This window comes from Ruditapes philippinarum, unplaced genomic scaffold (genome assembly GCF_026571515.1).
Source record: "Ruditapes philippinarum isolate M1 unplaced genomic scaffold, ASM2657151v2 ctg7215_1_1_1_1, whole genome shotgun sequence".
Taxonomy (NCBI): Eukaryota; Metazoa; Mollusca; class Bivalvia; order Venerida; family Veneridae; genus Ruditapes; species Ruditapes philippinarum.
The window spans coordinates 28,592-48,528 of NW_026857081.1; the positions used below are offsets into that span (position 1 = coordinate 28,592).

Sequence of the window (19,937 nt, forward strand, 5' to 3'; positions counted from 1 at the left end):
GAAGCAAATACCAATAACGGAACAACGACATGTCAGCACATGGAACCAACACTAACTTACAATGTTACAAACACTGGCAATAAGACATCTATCAATTTAAGGCAAGAACTAATCTTGATCAAAGAGAAATACAAATTAGGCACTGCGGTCATATCAAAGAAACAGAGCGAGTGAATTGTACGTCAGACACTTCAACTGACAATCATTATTATGAAGAAATAAAAGAACGGTCATATATTTGTATAGATGATGACAATGAAATAGTATATTATTATTTACACCCTATCAATTAAGTTTTTGCATACAACCTACCTTTTATTAAAGCTCGATACCATGTAATGCAACGTTTGTTATATATTTTTATGTATCAAAATAAGATATTATATTATATAGATTTATATAGTTTTACGTTTGTTTATCTTCTACATATCAGGCTTTATTGATGAAAATGGACTTTTTCATGGTGTGAACGATTACGATTTGTTCGAATAAGGAAACAAGCAAAAGGATACCATCTGTATGGAATAGTCGGAAATACTTTCATCGTGCGTGCGATCAAAATTTACATTCAGCTTTAAAAAAAAAACAGTTTATCCGAAAAATATAAAAACCCTGATCCTGATAAAAATAACAATTGATTACTTTTGAATAATGTCTGGACGCCAGTTGCTGTATTGTACAATAGTAAAATAATAAAGTGTAAAATAGTATTACTGGTCGTTCTCGTATTTTCAATTTATTTTTTTCGAGATATTGTCAATAAATATTTAAAAAAAATATTTAGACTTGTTCTACACGATTGAGCCAACTCAAGTAATGTGAACTTAACATGAATTCAAATTTCCAGTTTGAGTTATGCATTTCTTCAAATCTGAAATGACAAACAATACTTTTACTTTATGATCACACTTCCACATCTGAAATAATACGTTTAGGGAAATGAAGAGTTCCATAAAAATACAAATGACAAGTCGATGTAAGATGGAAATCTGAACTGATGGAAATCTAAACTTTCGGACGCTGAACTTCAAATAGAAATCAAGCAAAATACAGAACAATAGTTTCATGTTTAAAATTTGTCTTACGAAAATGATACGATTCAATTCTGGAACCTTTGAAAACTATAAACCTCGGGGATCAAGTTAACAAACAAATTCGATATTGATTTGAAGTTACAAACATAAAAACACGTCATATATTGACTACAAACGCTTTGCAGGTGTTCATCGCATCTGTAAACGGTTTATATGCCTCTTCGACAACACGCCTGCCATCTTAACATTCCGCAAAATGTAAATATAAAGATTAACGAGGCAGAGCAACACAGACCATTTTATATTTCATTACGACAACACTAAGTACATATTTGGCAATGCTACAAGTCAGAAAAGTATCTCAAGTTTGAAACACTGCTATGCCGTATCTCTACAGAATTATTCAATATTTCCCAAATATTTGCTTTGTGAACAAGTTATTTTTGGCTTTTAAACGGAAATCCAATATTTAGTTTTAATAAAACGTACAATATGATACTGTGTTTTTATCAATAGTGCAGCATATATTCATTTCTTTGTTTGCCATGATAATTAACATATATACGTTATTTATGATTTTAAGATCTTAAAGAGAAAAGAGAAGAATAAACCTTATGGAATCAATAATAAACAAGATTATATAATAAGAAAATACTCGGATGATGAAAGACCAAAAGATAATAAGATATACTAAACAAACCACTGTGGCATAAAAGGCAAGCATTTATCGGGAAAAAAACTCATTCTTGGTTATTTTGGAGTATGTAAAAGTAAGTGACTTTATATGGAGAATTTCTGTAATGAAAGAACAATATGAAATATAATAAACCTGGAAAAGGTGATCCTTCGGGAACATTAATTTCAACAAAATTACATGAAAATTGCAGACTTGGTTTGATTGAGTCTGTACATGACAGATAATGAAAGAATGCAACATCCCTCTTGTCCCCAAGTACCGGCTTTAGCGGTTTTTAATTTTCAAAACTTAAAAGTGCTGGAACCAATAATCTCGTACGTCCAGATAAATATAACAAACTGAAGTGAAGTACGGGACAACCTTTTATAGTTGCCTAGCAATTGAATAAAGTTAGCTAAAATGTAACAATTTGATAAATATACAACTTATTTTTATTGCTCTAAACGTCATCATGTGCGTGTTGTAAAGATAGAACTTATTATTCATGGAGTAAAACATTGCAAAGCTGTTTGATAGTGATAAAAAAGGGAGACAATATATAGAAGTTTAAATCCGAAGCAATCAATGGCTTCCTCCAATGATACTGTTTGTGCTTCTTTTTTTTACATTTTCATTAACGATTGAGGCAAACAAATCATACAGTTAGTTTTCTAACAGCCATGTAAAATCATGAATTAATGCATTTATCCATTGTACACTTAATAATAATAATGATAATAATAATGATTCAATTTATTGACCTAATGGTCAAATTTGCGTTTATTACTTACAAGACAATTTACATATGACACGCAAATGGTGTTGTTTTATCTTCTAGTAACCACTAAATGTATCTCATCGAAAACTCTCCCAATAAGGTTCTTTTAAGGTATGAATTTTTAAAATAATGCATTACTAAAACAGTATATTATTGTCACCAGCACACTTAATATTTATTCATCGATGAAATCATATTACCATTATGCTTTTTGTTGTAAAGTGTTATCATATCATATCTACATGTGGATTGTCACACTTAATGATTAAGCAGGAAAGATAAGCACAATTTACAATTATTTAATTCACTGCGTGTAGATAAAGCACGTCGTCATGATGTTTATTTGTTACTAATTCTTCACTTTGATCGGTTGAAGCGTCTAAAGTAGATTCCATGTGATATTCGTTTTCGCTGTCCTTTGATGATGAATATTTAGATTGTTTTAATGAGTATTGACCTACATTTTCTACATCGTCATCGCTGTTTCCGGCCAATTTATTATCTTCCCCATCCTTTGATCCACATGAAGTGTCAGAGTTTAGGCGTGACGTTGAGACTCTGGTTTCATAAGTTCTCAGGCTAAGATAAGAATTTTCTCTCGCAAGTCCTTGCTTTGTGGTATTGTATTCCGCGTATGCATCACTATATACCGTGACATCAAATGGTAGCATGACTAAACTTTCTTCAGATCTGTCTTTCGCTTGTGTTTCTTCTTGAATTCCTCCTAATAAATGCGAGGAGGGGCCTCCAAATTTTGTAGCACACGTTGGTTGAGAGTCAGTATCTATCATAAAAAATAACACTATAAAATGTGTCAGCTGATCGAACACTGAATTTCCATTACATAATAAACATTATTCCTTAAAGCTACATTACATAAATATGTAAAAATATTTTTGCCATCGGCCTAAAAACCAAGCATTCTACAGTTTCATTAACCTTTTTAACAATATCGTTATAAATTTCATCAAATACTGTTCATAAATTAGGATTTTAAATGGAAAACCCCACGTTAACACTTAAAGTCGTATACGAATTTTAACATGCAAATGAAGACAATAATCAGCTCGTGTATGCGCTACGTCACGGTGTTATAGTTGCTATCCATCGATCCGGAACACAGAAAATATAAGATTTTCTTGTGCAAACACAATTTAACCGTTCAAGTTTCACGGTGCACTAGGCCTAGGGTTCAGTAAAAATAATCATCTTATAAAAAAGATGAAATTTTTATTTAAATATCCGTTACAATGCGGAAATATACCGTTAAATAAGGACTGCTAGTTATAGTCATGTTTGTTGATTTAACATTGATGTACGGATGATCTGAAGGCGGAGTTTCTCATGCAAACAAAATTTTGTACTTCCGAATTCGCCACAATGAGGTTGCACATTTGTATGCTCATAAAACTCATTTTGGTTGTCTGGAAACCAAAATAAGACCTGGAGTCGATATGAAATGTCGCTATTTCTGTTTTTATGAAATTTATTAAATGTAACTTTAAGTTATTAAATAAAAATGATAAAAGTAAAACTCTTGGTATTTTTCCTTCTGATCTGGCTATATTACTTTCATACGTGTAAGTGACTTCTATACACATTAGCACGAATGTATTCTTGTGTTTTACTTAATTTCAAAATCAAGACAGAGCTTCATTTGGCACAGGTAACTTTCAGTTCCATTTTTTGGAACACATAAATGGAGAAATGAGACTACAGATCACAATGTGAAGTAAGACTTAAATTCGGTGCACTTTGAAACAATCATAACGATTGCCGTTATTGTTAAGAATTTTAAAATATAATATTACATTTCGTTAAGCTCTTAACTCTTAGTATAAATCCATTTCTAAATTGCACGGGTGGTGTGTTTTTTCGATTTTCGTACCATTATATATTTCCTTGCTATATTTACACATATATGATAAAAATGAATAAATATTAAGCTTCATCATAAGATAATAAATGTAATAATTCAATACCATTTAAATCTTTAATTTCATCATAAATTGATTCTTCTCTAGTGTTTTTCTTCATTTCCGACAAGACAATCTCCCTACCGATGTTTTCGTTTCTGTACACAACAACCCTACAATTACAATTTATATTTATAAATATACTTCTGCTCTTACAAAAATATCAATTATTATAAAGATAGAAATAGCAGAAAAAAACAAAAATTGTATTGGGCTGTTTTTCAGTGTGTGTGGGGGGAGGGGGGGTTAGAAAAAGTGCCAAAAAAGAAAATCTCAATATTTTATACCTTGCTTTCAATGAAATATTTTATTTCTGGTAAAATAATAGAATATTTATTTGAACCGTAACAATTTTCGAAAATTTCAACAGACAATTTGCCAAAATAATAGCAAATTAACAAAATCAAGTAAAATGATTTCTGCGATTAATTATCGTGGAACAACTTACCTCCAGATTGTGTAATATCTTACCTATGACGGACGATTAGAATACAAAGGAAACATAACAGTATAGAAAACACGCTTAATAGACAAATCACCATAATATTGTCCATAGAAAATATGATCGTTGTGGAAACTAAAAAAAGATAAACAACAGCTTATGTAATGATATGTATATAGGTACAAGTTTCTGTCTTCATTATAATTTTTAATAGCATAAATTATGTCAAGTTTAATGGAAAAAGTATAATAATTCAATAAAGTAAAACCTCGTTCAAATCGTTTGTATTTGTATTTCAATAATTTCACCTTGTGCATTATAAAGTTTGGTCAATTTACTAAGCATGAATAATTAATGTACAATATTAATCAAGGATTGTATATACATGTAATTCTTACTTTCATAACTTTTCGTGACACCGTTTCCAAACCGCGAATCACATGAAAGACAGGCGGTTGTGTAGTTTTCACATGAAGCTTCTAAGCGTGTTTCACTACAGTTCCCCTCGCAGTTTTCACCATAGTACCCTTCAATGCAGCCTCTGTCACAAACTCCAGCCATCTGTTCACAAGATATATTAAAACAAGTTCTACTACATGATGTGTTGCATAACTGGCCAAACCAACCAGCAACGCAGCCGAACAGGCACTTACCACTACTTTGATCACATGTTTTCTTCTCGCATGTGTTACTACATGTTTTATTACAAAATATACCGTATTTACCTGGTACACATCCATTTACACAATGCTGTGTAGTTTGCTCGCACGTGCGATTTAAGCACGTGCTGTTACAAATATTATTACAACTGTTCCCGAACCAGCCATTTAAACATCCATTTTTACAGTGCCCTGATATTTGATGACATGTGTTGCCAATGCAAGTCGTGCTACATACCCTCTTACAATTGTTTCCATACCGACCAGGAATACAACCCTTTAAACAAAGTCCGGTTTTCTGGTCACATGCTTTGTTAGCACACGTTTCACTACATTTGCTTTCACATGTATCTCCATACCAGCCTGGCATGCAGTCATTGCAGGTTCCGGAGCTTTGGTTGCAATAATTATTTAAACATGTTTTGCTGCAGATGCTTTGGCATTTTTCATTATATCTACCAGCTACACATCCAAATATACACTTTCCAGAATGTCTTTCACATTTTCTACTATTTGAATGCGAATTAAAACAATATTGACTACACTTCTTATCGCAACGGTTGCCGTAAAATCCATCTAAACAATCACCTTGACAATGCCCGGTGACAATATTACACGTTACGATTTCATCTTCATTAGGACGGCAATTTCCGCACTTTTTGTCACAGTGAGTTAAGTTACCGTACAAATTATTTGTGCACTTCTCGCATTGGCCTCCCGAAATTTGAACACATTCCGCGCAAACACGAAATGGGGGACAGTAGATACAACAGTTATTGCCCTCTTTGCCTCTGTAACATCCTCTTAAATTTGTTCCATTAGAAATAAACAACATATCACAACCAACTTTACATATTGACCTACACGTGCTATTCGAGAGCTCGTTCTCACATTCTAAGCACGAATAAAGTAAAGAGCATTTTGCACACCGTTCTGGACACAGATGAAAGTCGACCGTTCCAAAATAAATGTCATTACAAATGTAGCATGATACCAATGGTAAACATAAAAGAAGTTTTACACCCGCCATAATCCGAAATAGATTGTAGTTCAAGAATCAACTGTCATACTTCTGATGAAAAAATACCTCTGCAAAATGACGTTTCATATTATTTTCAAAATCAAAAGATATACAAAACATTATACAATGTCGTCGTTGTAAAATCATCGATACTTCTTAGATTAAAATTCTTTTTATTCTTTTATACTGAAAATAAAAGCAGATTTGACTGAAATTTAGAGATCTATGTCCTAAACATAAGATTTTTCATGCAAATTCCTAGTAGAAAAGTACCTGCCAGATTACGTGGTTTGTTAAGATATAAATGTGTCTTACAGATCTCATAAATATAAAATTCAGCATATACATGTGTGATTTCATGGTAAGTGTATATAACGTATTTAATCAAAGAAAAGATTACTAACCTTTTCAAAATAGTTAAAATCTGGAAAAAAGTGTGATCCCTCAGGTACATTAATCACAACAAAATTACATGAAAACTGCTGACTCGGTTTTATTGGGTCTGTCTTTTCAAAACAATAACTCAATAGAATCACTTAAAACATGTTTTTTATGTACATAATAGTACAGTTTTATACTAACGAACAATAAAGGTAAGTATGATGTTGTAGCTTTTCTACAATCAAGATCAAAGTTCAGTATTAAAACTAAATGAATCGTGACATTTGCTATGCTTTACATAGTCTGATATCCCGCATCATACAAATACGGACTTTAAGATGGTGACATTGTTTAATATGAACTGAAAAGAAAACACTCTGAGAGTGACATTTTAAATCAATATATAGACTTACTCTAAAGGATTATATGTCATATCAAATAATGTGCTTTGTGAAGGCATATTTAAGTTTTAACCTTTCGACAGCATTGTTTGGTTGTATATCGTAGTTTCTAGATTCAAAAGATGTACATGTATTTTTTAAAATATTTTACTATGTACATCGTCAACTTTGACGGTTCAATTAACATGTTATGAGAGATATTTTCTGTTACATAATGGCATAAGTTGAATCATTTACAAATCTCAAAAATGTATGTTATCTTTTGTTTTGATTTTCAGTTCTTTATCATCTCAGTCCGAATAGACAGAGACCAGGAACGAGAAACGTGTAATGAAATAATGGACCTTTTCTGTTTAAGCACCCGCTTTAATAGCTAAATCAATTGCTCACAAATAGTGTTACAGTCAATAAGTGAACATTTATAACACAAGTGAGGCAAGTGAATCGCTAATCAGTCAATAAACATAACAATGCATATAAACACTGGAAATGTCCATTCTTTATCATACATGTATTTATATAAGGCGTTTCCATTATTTTATAATCTATTATGAAAGTATGTAATTAATATATATAGTTATACGACAATTCCTCCATCACAGCAAAGCTATTCAAAAAGTGTGTTTTACGTCTGTACGAAGGCAGTAAAAGGACACCTTTTGACATGCAAGATTTGTTTCTAAAAGTCTTGTGTTACCGTTCTTTTACTCACTCGTAAGGAACATTTGGCGCCATTCAACATTGATTTTGTCACATGCTTATCTGAATCCTTGTGAGAATCAGCATATAAAAAACGCGATGATTAAACCTTAAAACTCTGCATGTTTCTTGAAATATTGTTATTTATTTACAATACCTGTGACGAAAGCGACAATTCTTCGAAGGGGAATGTTAAATATCGCTACTTATCTTGCGTTCGACTATTTTCAGTGCTTGGTAGTAAAACTAGGTCCTGGATAATATAGCATTTTTATAACATCGAAAAGGTCCATAGTTTGTCAAAATCCACATTAAAGTGAGGGTCTTGGATAGTGACCTCGTATTATTTTCACAAATAAGAGTGTAAAGTTTCAACCTATTCCCATTACCAACAAAGTAAATACTTAACCCAAGTGTGACCCTTAAACCGCCACGTGGGTGAGTACAATAGTTCTACCATTTTTTCTAACAGTCGAGCTAAAGCTCAATCTTAACAGGCGACATTTTATATGACTCAAACAGGACACCTTAGAAGCGGACGGAAAGTTGTAGCGAACCAGATAGCGCAACTCAGGATTAAATTCAGTTAATCGGTAAAGAATTAAATAAATTGAATGGCCGTTTCCAGGAACGACGTAGCTTATTATTTTAGCATTGATTGGTTTTTGATTTGTTTATTGTTGATGTTGTTTTTGACGACACTAACAGTTGTCCGTTGAAAAATACAGAAACTCTATCTTTTCTTGTTTATTGTCGAACATTCTATCAGAAAAAAACAACAACAAAACAATAACATGACATTCACTGTCCCTTTACTACTACTACTACAACAGCAACAAAATAATAAAAAAATCAATGACCATTGCGTTAAAAATACGAATAAGGAAAATAACCTTATTTCCGTTCCAAAAGTTATCCATATTACATTGACACAATACATGTTAAGTGTCTGTTTCAATGTTGAACGACAAAATATGACTCTCTAGATACTGGAGGCAGCCATTATAACATTGATAATGAATGAAAGTGAATTCTGTCCGATTAAAATAAGTGCACTAGAATTCCATGCAAATACAATTTGTCTACACATTGCACTGCCTAAGCTTATAGGCCATGTAAATATTTTCAATAGTTTTATATTTTCAAATGGACATACTTTATTTTCCAGTAGATAACGTCAGATACACTTACTCCTATTTTCTTTTAAAGCGTCTTCTAACAGACAGTTCGCCAGGATAAACAACAAATTGTCCCAGGCGAAGTCGAGGATAAATTTTTGTTTGTCCTAATGAATTCCTACTGTACTGTACCATTACAAAATTTAACACTTCCAGTTATGGTATATATGCAGTTGAAGACGATAATGTTTACATTATTCAGTCATATCATGATATAATTGGTTGTGCAGGTTATTCAGTTATTATATTATGCATTTTTATTGCAATATAAAATAATCAAACTGTATATGAACATGTCATCCTGAAAAGCGCAATGGTTAATAAGTTCAGATTACGAAGCACTCAGGTGATGATCATGGTTTTTCGAGTTCAAATTTGCAATTGAAAAAAAAAGTTGTTTCTGGTGAGCGATTCAGGGCCATCATGGCCCTCTTGTTGACAATTTCGGCTCATTTGTATACATCTTTTTTCTTTTATTGCTATATATTCGCTAATTATCGACTGTGTTGTCTGCTGAATGCGAATTTGTGTGAAATTCACGAGGAAGTGAAATCCTGTTAATTGAAAAATATCTCAAAACAAACAATTAAAAGGAAATTAAAAAAAACCTTTTCATGATTCGAACCAGTATCTCTACACTTACGGAGCGAATTCTCTACCACTACGCTATTACGCTGAAAGGGTTTAGGTGACGATAAATAGTATGCTTTTATATAAGAATTATCGTCACCTCTTTTGTCAATATTGATGTAAACATATAATGAAAGGAATAGCGAATTCGAGCTGTACTCAAATAAAAAAGAAAAATTGTGAAATATTTACCATATAATTACTAGGTATTTAAAGTACGAGTATATCCTACGCTTATATCATTAAACCTTTTATCCGTTTATTTTGACTTCAGTATATTACGTGATATATTTAACATATAAGTTGTAGTTGCGTAACTTCAGTCACTATGAAGGAGGAAAAAAAAGCGTCTCATGTACAATAAGCCCTGAGACCGCATACATTATAGTACCATAGATAACCATAAAACAATGTTGTAGCAATATACAGTACCCAGCATACTTGAATAATTATTCTCTATCTATATGCGCACGTACATATAAACTGTTATCTACCAAAGAAGAACGGAAATTTTGCAATTTTGAAATCAATTTTATTCTAATTATGTTCTGTTTCAAAGAAAAAAAACTCCAGTAAAATTATGCTTTAGGTGCATTTTAAACAGGTAATTGTGTGGGTCTATTTTTAATATGTAAAAAATTACTAAAACCATGACTTATGTTTTTTCACAAATTAAAAAATACAAATGAGTATTTACCCACATAGTCATTCAAAAATGAGTATTAGTCATTAATGTATTGTGTGACTGAGATCTTAAGTATGAAAGTGGCTTATAACAGCATTGATTTTGGGCTGTTGGTACTGTAGTAATATCCATCGATCATTTCTTGTATTTTTCGTTTTCGTACAAGACTGGTGTTTTATGACAGACTTTAAACCAAAACATCACATATGCTAACAATATTAAAAAGTAAAAGATTATCAGGAAAGACTTTTTTAAGTCTATTTAACTGTAAAGAAAACTGGCATGTTTTGACAGGATCGGAAACAGATCATAATGCAGTTGGTATACCTTAATATCCGATATATGATACATTATTTACAGTTCTTAAATAGAAATGCTTTTGTTTTTGTTTAAGTGTTTTATCTTTACTTATAAAGCAATTACTCTTTACTTAAAGCACTGAAAACAGTTTATATTTTGTTACAAAAGTAGGCACATGTATCCTCGTGCGATGTGAATGTATGTATCTTAAGTAATTCAAAGAACCAGTGTTTTTTTTAGAAATTATTTAAAGAATGGCTTCATAAACTTAAAATAGATAACACAGGTCTCATTTACTTTGTGTGGCTTAAGAATCGAGTTAAAATAAAATCGACTTAAGCCGATCAAATCACATTTTGAATATAATATTTGATTGATTCTTATTTCAACCATGTAACGATATCGTTACCTGTTTTGAACTTCCATATCCGTATGATTGCAACAGTTAAACATGATCAGTGACAATATATAGTTCATGTTTCTACATTTTATTCCAGATATGAATTGTCCTACCAAGCTACATAGTAAACATGGTCTTCATTACTCAAGAGATCTCAACCAAACTTTCAGTGTAATATTTGCAACAGAATTGTGTCCCTTTGTTTTATTCTCACAACTTATACATAGATGCAACTTCTTCCATATTTTTCAAGGTATTTAAACCAAATCTATATAGAACTCCTCACCAAGTGTTCTGGTGCATTTTGTACGGATTTTTTATATTAATATTTTTGACAGAAAATGGACCTTTACCCCTTTGTTGTTGTTTTTCAATACGTACGTGTAATGCAATACTCCTCTGCGTATAAAGTCATCTAAATTTCTGAAGGGAACCAAACTTTTATTCTGTGCTTTGGCATGCTCTGACATTTACTGATGTTATTTTGTGATTTTATTATTTAGACAGAGTTGTGGCAATTTGTCTGTGGTTTTTGTTATCCTTTTTGTCTTAACATTCACTCGTGCATATTGTCATGTTTGTCCTAACATTTACTCGTGCATATTGTCATGACTTCATGATTGAATCAGTTTTACGAAATAATGGCACTTTGTTGACGATTCATTGTGAACGACTTTAATAGACATTTATGTTGGTCAAGAATTCTGTATTGTTGACAGATACGGAAGTGGGTCACTTATGCTGAGGGAAGACATGTGGTAAATAGAGGTACATTGACTGGTCATGCCGGGATATTGAGCGATCAATTCATTTAAATAGGCAATCATGGGCGCGACAACAAGGCTCGGCTGGTCTAGCACTACCTGCAGAGGAAGTGTGCAACCTATCTCATGGGGGCATGAGAAGGCGTATCAAAACATTTGTCTTTAGCAATGAGTCACACACCTGCTTCTGAGACTAACCCTGTGAACAAACCTACATGAAGTTGTCAAAGTAAGTTGTATGTCCAAACATAATGGAAATAGGCGATCTTCCTCTTTTCTCATACATTACTTATGCAAATTAATAAAAAAAGGTTAAATTTGTTATCTCAATCAAATTGATAAAACTTTAAACATTAAAAATTATTTGTCCGACGGTATCTTACTATTGCCGAAAATATTCACACTTAAACATTAGTAAAAATTGAGTAGCATATTAAAAAAGAAGAATCCAATAGCAGCTGTGTTTGCATTGACCACATTAAACCGTTATTAAAAAAATTAAGCTTGGTTAAATCTCATGGTACGATAAAAACATGACATTGATGCAAATAACGTAAATGTTACAAAACGATCATTGCTTTTCCATGCATTTCAAGTTTGCACATTTGAATTTCTTTCTAGTGAATACATTTTCTACGTTCTTTAAATTTAGAACCAATATCACATGAAATCGCTTGTTTGCCGTTTATTTATTACATTTTATCTATTTAACATACGTGTTCTTTAACATCGTCGTACAAAGACTTGCGTAAAACATCAAATCAAGTTATTTTTGATAAATCGCATGGCATTTAATCGTATGATTAAAAGAATCTCACATTTATTGGCATGTCATTTTAATTCATGAAAATGGTATAAAGCTCGTCACAGACTCGATTGTGGAGGCCGTAAAAAGTCGCCGCGTACATTCAATCAGGGATGTTATATTTCCGATCCCTTAAAGATCGTTCAGCACGACACAATTGTTGTGCTTGTGGTATTTTAGTTCTTTCTATTCGGCATCTTTTTTGTTGGGTGGTTCCAGTATTCCTTACTTGAATAATGTTGAATCACCCTTAGGATATGTGGCCTGCTTTTTAAATTTGTCTTTTGACGTCATATCTGTGATATGCAGGCTTCATAACCTTAGATCCCCTTTCAAAATTCCATTTTATTTAGTTCCGCCCATTGTTTTCTCGTTTAGGGCACATGCATGTTTTTACTTGGGGACCATATGCCGCTTTTCATGGAATGACACTAATGTGTCACATTGAAGGTTCCATGATAACCGCCATATGAACACATCTGCGGATGTTTCAAAATTCTAAATTTTATCAGTTCATGATAAATGTTGAATTCTGCTTGAAGCGGTGCTAGGGGCGTGGACGGTAGTTTGCACTTGACAGTACCGTCCATGAACAGGCTCAATCAAACCGAGCCTGCAACATAAATTTTGCCGTGTTGGGCTTTTTTTTTAGGGATTCTTATATCTCTCTATTTTATTCATCACTGACAGGACAATTCATGTTCATTTATATATGTTTAAAATTGTGCGAACATCTAGAAATTCAATATTGTACCAAAGGTTCATGCAAACCTTTGTCTGCATTCCAAGGCTGTATTTAAAGAACACGTGTTGAATCGTTGTCTCATGTTGAAAACTGCAATGCAAAAGATATTGTATTGACCCCAACCCAACCTAACCGCCTAATAAGGAATTGTAGAACTCTCGTTAGGGTTTAGTAATTGGAATATAGGTTAAATATTATATGGAAGTTTATGTAAAGATATAATTATCATAATAGAAAACATTGTGCCTGCCATCTTGCTATTGTTCTCGTGGTGCGGAAGTAAAAGCTTCTGTTAAAAATTGTTTGTTTTTCGCAAGTGTGTGACATTGTGCATGACGCATCACAGGAACTGACAAATATATTGTTTTGTTTAAAGTTCTTTTCCCAGACAGTGTTAATCTTTTATTCAAAGTCATTTAAGTTAAGTTGGATATTAGAATATGGATCTGAGATGGCTTATACTTATCACGTTACAATATGTGAAATTAGACGATGCAGGTAACACAAAATTGAATATCTTTTTCTACTTTGTCATTGACTAGTGCTATGATATAAAATCAGTGAAATATGAAAATGTTGAAGGTTGTCCAATGTGAGTGAAGTGCCTTCAATACATAGACACTAGCATTGTTATTTAACCAAATTTTGGGTTAATCTAATCTTTATAATTGCTGTGCAAATTACAATATATACGTGTATCAACCTCATGTAGTTTATTTTCCTAACACATGGATTTTCTGAGATACATCTACACAATCATCAATCAATACAACTATGTCGATGTAAAATAATAATATGGGTCATTTGTGCACGAATGTGTCTTCACAATAAGCATGTCTTAATGATATTATCATTTTATAATGTACATTTTTTTCTAAACTACTTGTATTGTAAAAAACTGCAAAAATGATTCTTTTCGCTTTGACTGAGCCTGTTCATGTACGGCAGTGTAAATTCAATCTTCCAAGCGTTCCTAGCACCGGTTTAATCAAAATTTAACATTTATTATATTGTGCAGTTACAAGAATTAAAACTAAAACATGTTTTATTCACGATGTAACTCTTTTCCTTTGAATTTTCATTATTACTAAACACTGTCGTTGTGTATTTAAACCAAAACCATTGTCGTTTATTTACAGCTTTTAAACATTTTATTCTAAATGTTAATCCTTAATGGTTGTTGACATTTTAATTAATAGGTGATTGTCCCATTGAGCACTGCAGACACTGTACAACTCCTAAAGAATGCTCTGTATGCACGTTGGGCTGGTTTGGAGAACAATGTGAGCACAAATGCAATTACAATGATTCTACGTGTTCAATATGCAGTGATTCATATCTCAGAAAAAGTTTCAAAAAGTTTGACAAAGATTTTTGCTTTGGATGTTCAAAAACTGAGTATATTTTAAACGGTACCTGTAAACAATGTCCACAAAACTGTGACTCATGTATTGATTTGATTAATTGTACTAAGTGTAAGACAGGATACTTTGGATCGTCATGTCAGAATGAATGCCCTGTTAATTGTGAAAGCTGTAAATCTCCTGATTTGTGTACCTCTTGCAAAAATGAATGGCAGGGTAGTTCTTGTCAATGCAGTCCAAACTGTTTAAAAGAGGGAAATTCGTCTGAATGGTGCAATGAGAATGGGACGTGTACGAAAGGTTGTATCAAAGGGAAAAGAGGAAGCATGTGTAACTTAGATTGTCTAGAGAGTGATTCATGTATTGAATGTGATCAGTATACTTATCGATGCCTAAAGTGTTCAAATGGGTGGTATGGGACAATTTATTGCAATAAAACATGTGGACATTGTTTTCCTGACAGTAAAGGAGATATTGTCTGCAATATTGATGGAGGAACATGCAACAATGGATGTGCTGACGGATATTTTGGTCAAACTTGTAATGATAAGTGCGAAAATTGTCTGGCTCATACGCAAGACGTCGTGGTGAAGTGTAACAGTACAAGTGAAAAATGTAACACATCTTGTTTTAATGGTTTCTTTGGTAAAGACTGTGAAAAAGAATGCAGCCCAAGCTGTTTTGATCCAATAGCAAACACAAGCAAGTGTGACAAAGAGAGTGGCCAATGTATATATGGTTGTATCCCTGGTGTGTATGGTGAGAGATGCGATATGAATTGTAGCGTATATTGGTCTAATACTACTTGCAATCAAAGTACGGGCCAGTGTATGAACGGGTGTATTAAAGGATGGTATGGCTTGAACTGCACACTTGCTTGTAGCGATACTTGTCTCAATCAGTCGTGTAATATATCGTCGGGGTATTGTGATGTCGGGTGTGAATCTGGTTGGTTTGGGGATAGTTGTCAAGACGCGTGCAGCATGAAGTGTGCTAACAGATCGTGCTCAAGAGAATCTGGATTGTGTGATAATGAATGTTTAGATAGTATTAATGGTACAAACTGTTTAAGAAGCTGTATTGGAAAATGCAAAGACAACTCGTGTGACAGACATACATCGTGGTGTATACTCGGTTGCGAGACTGGATACGAGGGGCTCTTTTGTAATGAAAGTAAGATGAAAAATATAAACATATAAATAATACCTCATAAAATATAAATGACAACGCACATTATTCGAAGCATACTTTTTATATTAAAATAGTAAACGTATCCACCCAAAAGGGGTGTCCGTTATTGTTGATAACTTTTAAACACTTGCACCTTACCGCTTTAGATTCCAATCACACTCGGGACTTTGGGTTTGTTCATGTGAGTAAACTGTCCAGATAGCTTATAGAACGTCGTTGGTTCTACTCTGGTGCGCACTCGTGCCGGAAACAATTCACAGAGGGGCACCTGATGTCTTCCTCCATCAGTAAAGCTGAAAATTCGTCATATTACCTACCTCTACAACCCAGCAACAGCAAGAAGTATCCATCCGATATTACCTGGTATCACATGATCAAAAATGTTTATGCCCACAACTTTTTGTTATACATTTTCAACAGTCATTTATATATTAAACAAACGTTATTACACTCATGAAGTTTTTCTTTCCAATTTATCGGCATTGTACCTTTTAAGATACATACACACATATTAAACATAATTATATGCACTCCTATCATTGTTTTTAATAATTTTGACTTTAATTATAAGTTACTACCTTTTTTATAATTTAAGCAATGCAGACCGATTTTGGTTCAATGGTTATAGTTACAAACGCTGGTATCGCTGGGGCTTTAATAGTGTTCTCGATTTTCTTTGTAGTGTCCGTCGCCATACGGTAAGAAAAAGCGCATGATTTATATTCAACCACAATCTAAAATATGTTATTTTCTATTAGATTTTCTGGAATCATTTTCTCTTCTATCGTTAAGGTGAGCTCTTGTTTTAAACTAAACGAGGAAGCGGCGTACAAGGGACTAAATATGTGATTTATGTTTGAAATTAGAACTTTTTGTTATACAGAGGATATTTATGTTTTTTTCTATAAATACAGTGTTTATTTTCATCGAGTGATATGAAAATAAATATTTAATGAGTGGCGGTAGCCACAAGTGAAATATGATAATTTTCATAGCACAAGATGAACATAAATCCTGTATTTATAGGAGAAAACTTGAATTTTCTATCTATTATATACAATTTTCACCTTTGTGACATCACAGTTTGAAAGACTTTCCCTTAAAGTTTGTATATTGGCCGAATTTAGCAGAAAGTAGTCTGACAAGACACCAGTGAAAATACGGAAAATATGTTTCATTACAGTGAAAATACAGAAAATATGCTTCACTGCAGTGAAAAAACGGAAAATGAAGAATACGCATTTTATTTTATCAATATTTCTCAATATTTCACTTATAAGTATATGATAAAAAAAGAATATTGTACATTCACAGAATCGGTAATATGTTCAATTCGTTCTTATAATTACCACCTGCATTTTAACCACCGTACTTTTATACACGTGGCTCTTACTTCTTATTTCAGATATGCGGTGTGTCCACGACGAAGGAGAAATATAAACAATTCCACAAAAGAAAATGTTGAATCAATTTATGACGAAATTTGTGAGAATACAGATGGTACGATAAAAGTTACTTAATGCATTGTATATGTTTGACTGGATGTATTTTGAATTTATAATTCCAATCAAAATTGTTCGAATATCTGTTTCCTCTTTAGACCCAGTTCTATGATTGCATTCTGCATTTCTTATTCTGTGTAATATTTATTTTGTGTCCTTTCAGAGATGGCCATACTTACAAATTGTATGAATGAAGATGTTGATTTGGATATAATGGTTGATTCTCGACTCGATAATGCAAGCTTTTCTAGATGCAATACAAGCAGAGGTGACCATTATGGTAAATTGATTGACACAGGAACTCAGAACAATGAGTATACGGACCTGACATATTTAACAGTCATGAATTCAAGAACTCCCATACCACAACTTCCTCCAAGAACTGCGGTATCAAACGCACCAAATGACGTTATGGATGAAGATGTTAATTTGGATATAATGGTTGATTCTCGACTCGATAATGCAAGCTTTTCTAGATGCAATACAAGCAGAGGTGACCATTATGGTAAATTGATTGACACAGGAACTCAGAACAATGAGTATACGGACCTGACATATTTAACAGTCATGAACTCAAGAACTCCCCTACCACAACTTCCTCCAAGAACTGCGGTATCAAACGCACCAAATGACGTTATGGAAGGTCTCTTAAAAAATTGTGGCAGTATCCGTCCAATGGATTTGAATGATATCCCTCGTGCACTATACGGCTTTAAAAATTCTATCAGTGAACAGATAGATACCCAGGAATGTAATTATATTGACATGAATATGTCTAAAACCGATGGAGATTTTTTGACAAGGTCAATGGAGATGTGTATTGGAAAACAGCAAGATTGGAAGCAAAATCGTCCTGATTTAAAACTTTCATCTAGCAACGAGAGTGACCAAAATGATTATTTACACCCAATCTGCTAGTAGTACTTGCTGTTTTGTATGATTCTGTTTGATATGTAAAATACTTTATATTGTATGATATTGATGAACAAATTGACCTAAAATGTTACATGACAGTTTTGATAGTTATTACGTGTTTTGAAGCACTTTTGTTAAACATATACTATCTCTTGAATTGTTTTGAAATTTCATTTTTTTTCTTCATGTATTATCTTACAGTTTGTATTATATAAATGAAAATAAAAAGCTGACAATTCTACCGGAAATAATGCTTCTCATGAGTGTATGCCACCTCTGGACCAGCAACATTGTTCATCACAAAACAATACAGACGTTGTTTAACAGGAAAATAAATAAGATAGAAAGTATATAATGATTAATTGAGTCATGTTTGACAATTAATTTCCACTGCTCTAATTAGTCAATCTCTTATCATGTACATATCCTATCTTAATGAAACATAAATAATATGTGCTTTTTTGTTTTGTTTTTGTCTTTTGCACCAGTTAGTATATTAATGAAAATTTAACAAATAATTTATTTACTAATTACTTTTAGCTAGATGCCCAAAAATAATTGATTCAAAAATCTCCTAATAGAATAATGAAAATTTCACAAATAAGTTATTTACTAATTTCTAAAGCGTTTTTAAAAGAGTACCAAGAACGATATATATATATACACAAAAGGTTTAAACCTATCACATCAGCAATACAAATCAAATATATATTACAATTTAAAAAAAAACTAACTTCATTAAAGAGACACCTACAGCCCTGCAAATTGGAATAAAGCCTAATCTAATTTCAATATGTATCTAACAGAGGCTCAAGAATTTGGTAGTATCTACGTTTGCTGGCACCAACAGAGATAAGTGTTACGAAATCGTTTACAACAACATGCCATCAATTAAGTATGTGATCTGTCCAATTTTATGAAACGCTTAAACCTGCACTGTTGCATCTGTAACTGTATCTTTATATCTTTTCCTTGTCATATAAAACAACATATGGCTTACCAACCAAACGATGTACAAACGGATTTTTTTTTCACAATACAAAACATTTACGCAAAAACATACAATATATAGAGATATACAAGGAACAAAATATTTCTTTTAAGATTCTACAAACAAGATTATAAAGAAAGTAATTCAATAGTATTATCTTACCAATATTGTAAAACGTTATTACTGTCATACCTATTTTTAATATTACATTAGAAAAAGATTTCTTTTTAGAAGTAATTACATTACAATATTATAAACAAGAGCTGTCCGTAAGACAGCGCGCTCGACTTTTTTAGTGCTTGCCTATAATACAAAACATTGACAGTTAAGGGCCATAATTCAAATAAAATCTTTGACAGAATTACCTTCTCCTGGACATGTTTGGGAATCATGATTGTAA

General features: G+C 32.5%; 2 protein-coding genes across 3 annotated transcripts; one reads left to right on the top strand and one right to left on the bottom strand.

Annotated features, from left to right (window-relative positions):
• Positions 1–1,562: 1,562 nt before the first annotated feature.
• Positions 1,563–10,171, bottom strand: LOC132748695 (cell death abnormality protein 1-like). Of its 2 annotated transcripts, none has more exons than XM_060738310.1 (5): positions 10,068–10,171; positions 5,305–6,654; positions 4,936–5,041; positions 4,471–4,577; positions 1,563–3,272 (listed from the first exon to the last, which is right to left on the bottom strand). In XM_060738310.1, the coding sequence occupies exons 2-5, from the start codon at positions 6,593–6,595 to the stop codon at positions 2,788–2,790; spliced, it is 1,989 nt and encodes a 662-aa protein (XP_060594293.1). In that variant the 5' UTR covers positions 6,596–6,654; positions 10,068–10,171; the 3' UTR covers positions 1,563–2,787. The 2 variants fall into 2 exon arrangements, with proteins under 2 accessions (XP_060594293.1, XP_060594292.1); XM_060738309.1 differs by lacking the exon at positions 10,068–10,171 and adding an exon at positions 6,991–10,044.
• Positions 10,172–14,014: 3,843 nt separating this feature from the next.
• LOC132748702 (multiple epidermal growth factor-like domains protein 11) lies at positions 14,015–19,006 on the top strand. Its single transcript, XM_060738316.1, has 5 exons — positions 14,015–14,072; positions 14,774–16,111; positions 16,725–16,827; positions 17,535–17,629; positions 17,795–19,006. The coding sequence occupies exons 1-5, from the start codon at positions 14,015–14,017 to the stop codon at positions 18,547–18,549; spliced, it is 2,349 nt and encodes a 782-aa protein (XP_060594299.1). The 3' UTR covers positions 18,550–19,006.
• Positions 19,007–19,937: the final 931 nt, after the last annotated feature.

Bases quoted from the DNA above. Each gene is read 5' to 3' on its own strand.
- LOC132748695 (XM_060738310.1), bottom strand. From the start codon at position 6,595: ATGGCGGGTGTAAAACTTCTTTTATGTTTACCATTGGTATCATGCTAC. The intron at 5,042-5,304 runs GTAAGAATTACA...ATCTTTTTTTAG, and splicing joins TGTCACGAAAAGTTATGAAA to TTTCCACAACGATCATATTT. The intron at 4,578-4,935 runs GTAAGATATTAC...TTGTAATTGTAG, and splicing joins ATTCTAATCGTCCGTCATAG to GGTTGTTGTGTACAGAAACG.
- LOC132748702 (XM_060738316.1), top strand. From the start codon at position 14,015: ATGGATCTGAGATGGCTTATACTTATCACGTTACAATATGTGAAATTA. The intron at 14,073-14,773 runs GTAACACAAAAT...TTTAATTAATAG, and splicing joins TGTGAAATTAGACGATGCAG to GTGATTGTCCCATTGAGCAC. The intron at 16,112-16,724 runs GTAAGATGAAAA...TTATAATTTAAG, and splicing joins GGGGCTCTTTTGTAATGAAA to CAATGCAGACCGATTTTGGT.